Here is a 2,604-nt window from a genome sequence, read left to right as displayed (position 1 = left end):
CCGAGGAAACTCCCTCCAGAAAACAAGAAGGGGCGGCGTGTATAAACATTTATTCCAAGGCATCGCTTGTACAGGCACCACACCCGGAGGTGGGAAGAAGAGCGAGTAGGGGCAGGTCCAGGCCCCCGGAGAGGGCGGGTGGGAACAGAGCCTGGCCCCCGAGGTGGGCGGCCGGGGGCTCCCCGCCCTCCGCGACCCCCGCGCAGCTCTTTGCCCCCGGCGGCCTTCCCGTGCGCCCGGGCGTAGCTCGCAGTGTCCGCGGTCATAAATAGGGTTTTTCAGGCGGGGACGAGTCTCTATAGCATGGAAGGGTGCTGGCCAGGGGGCAGCCCGAAGGCGTTGGGGTGGGAATGGCCGAGGAGGTTGAGGTAGTGGCGGTCCAGCCCCTGCACGGAGGAGAGGAAGGTGCTGCGCTGTTGGCCGGGGCTGGCGAGGGGCACGGCGGCGTTGGGGAGGTGGTAGGGTAGGGAGGGGCTGCGGGCGGCACCATGCCAGGGGAAGGGCCCTCCCGAGGGCGGCTGGAGCACCGCCTCGCCGGGGCTGTGGCCGTGCCCGGGGCACTCGGGCCCGGGGTGCAGCTGGTAGGAAAGGTCCGGCTCCGGGAGGGAGCCCAGGGAGGTGAAGAGTGGTTCGGTGACGAAGCGCGCCTTGGACTGGAGGAAGGCCAGGATACGGGCGTATTTGGTGTCTTTGGTCTCCATCCTCTCCACCGTCGTCAGGTAGTGGACCAGGTTCTTCATACACTCGTGGTAGCCGTAGTGGAAGTAATTGGCAAACTCGGAGAGTAGCTCTGCTGGAAAGGAAGGGGCAGCGGAGCTGAGCTCCTCGGGGTTCGGTCGTGGGGAAATCGGGGCCGCTCCCAAGCCACAGGTGTATCGGTGGGGGCCCGCGGGGGGCCGCACCCGCCCACCTACCCTTCTCGCGGCCGCGGGGGAAGTCCGCCGAGTGCAGGGCCCGCAGGTACTGCACGGTCATCTCCAGGATCTCCGCTTTCTCCAGCTTCCCCGAACTCTGCAACGGGCGGGGCAGAGGGGCATCACCTCTCGCTTGTGGCTGCGCTGTGCTCCGGCGGGCCGACCCCCCGAGCCCTCCAGCATCGGGGGGAGGTCGCTCCGCACTGGGGAGAGGAGGGCAGTTGCCGCCCCCCCTGCCTACCTGCTTGGCCAGAGCCATGGGCACCGTCTTCCCCAGCTCGGTGAGGCAGCGGTTGATGCGGTCCCTCCTCCGCTTCTCAATCACTTTGTGGGAAACCGGCGTCCTCTGCAAAACAGACGGGGCGCGTTAGCGGGGGCAAAGCAGCCTGATATGGCCTCGCCGAGGCAAGCGCCCCCGGCCCCGACCCCTACAGTGTGGCCGGTCCCGACTCCGCTCCGAGCAGCGGCACCGACCGCGACACGGCCCCGGGAGGGATGCTTCGGCGGCGGGTCCTCTCCGCGCCGACCCGGGGGCTCCCCGTCTGCGCGGGCGACCCCGGCAAGGCAGGCTTGTTTGGGAGGGGAGGAGTGGTGGTTGTTTTTTGAGGAGAGGCTTTTTGAAGGGAAAGGCCATGAGGGGGATGGGGCCAGGTCCAGCCGGCAGCTTCGCAAAGCCGTGCGCGCAAAGCAGACGGCGACTCACCCTCCGCTCCTTGAGCTTGGAGGCCATGGTGGGCACTGCATCCCCGCTCTCTCCGGGCCCTTTATAAAGCCATCACTTCTTGGGGGGGACCCCGGGGGGCCTCCACAGGCCCGCTGATCCCATAGGATTAGGGGCGAGCGGCGCCGGGGGAATGTATGCATTAAAGATCAGGGTGGAAGGGGGCGAGAGAGGGATGATGTGTGGGTTTGTTTTTTTTCCTTCTCTCTTCTTCCTTTCGCCCCCCTCCTCGCCCCCGTCCACGCAGCCGGGGGCGGCCCAGCTGTGTCGCCCCACGTGGACTTCGGGGACACACGTGACGGTCCCACAATAGCGGCGGGGATGGGGCCGGGGATGCGGCGAGCGGAGCGCAGGACGCGGTACTGCGCCTTGCGCCCCGCTCGCCGCATCCTCGGCCCCATCCCCGCCGCCTGCCTGCAAATCCCCGGCACCCCCCACCCCTCCCCTTAGTCCCGGCGCTGACTGCATTTTAAAGCCTGTCCAGAGTCATTAAAGTAATTAAGTAAGCCCTTAATAGGCTGTTCCGCCCAGTTCAAGGGAGAACCCTTGGAGACGGAGTGGCCCCGTTTGTTCTCAGGCTTTTCTCACACGACTTGGTGACACGTCCATCTTTATAAGAGATGGCAGCGAGGCTTTTTTTTGTTTACACCGCTTTATGCGACGGGGACACCCCGGCAGGTGTGGGACCGGAGGGCTGGCACACGATATCCCCCCCCACACCCCCCTCTTCTTTTTTTTTTCCGCCGGCCCGGGGAGGCTCTCGCCAGCCTTTGGCACACGACGCTCCTTTTTTGTGTGGTGTGCGCGTCTGTGCGTTGTTGTTTTACCCCCCCTGCTCCCCCCCTCTCCTTTGGAGAGGCTCAATTTGTAGCCTATTATCCTATAGGAAAATGTCCCATTGAAAAGTATGAATAGTTTCATTGGGCCTAAATTTTAATAATGCGGGTCAAAGAAAAGAGGGGCAAATAA

General features: G+C 64.6%; 1 protein-coding gene across 2 annotated transcripts; it reads right to left on the bottom strand.

Moving 5' to 3' along the window:
- Nucleotides 1–296: 296 nt before the first annotated feature.
- On the bottom strand, nt 297–1,644 carry HELT (helt bHLH transcription factor; the record flags this gene model as incomplete). Of its 2 annotated transcripts, none has more annotated exons than XM_080343741.1 (4): nt 297–793; nt 915–1,011; nt 1,156–1,260; nt 1,618–1,644. In XM_080343741.1, the coding sequence occupies 4 exons, from the start codon at nt 1,642–1,644 to the stop codon at nt 297–299; spliced, it is 726 nt and encodes a 241-aa protein (XP_080199867.1). The 2 variants fall into 2 exon arrangements, with proteins under 2 accessions (XP_080199867.1, XP_080199868.1); XM_080343742.1 differs by having other exon boundaries at nt 297–790.
- Between the last annotated feature and the right edge of the window lie 960 nt (nt 1,645–2,604).

The sequence above is a fragment of the Nesoenas mayeri genome, assembly GCF_963082525.1.
Source record: "Nesoenas mayeri genome assembly, chromosome: 4".
In the NCBI taxonomy this organism is placed as follows: Eukaryota; Metazoa; Chordata; class Aves; order Columbiformes; family Columbidae; genus Nesoenas; species Nesoenas mayeri.
Note: the sequence above shows the minus strand (reverse complement) of the source record. Positions and strands in the feature narration are given on the sequence as shown.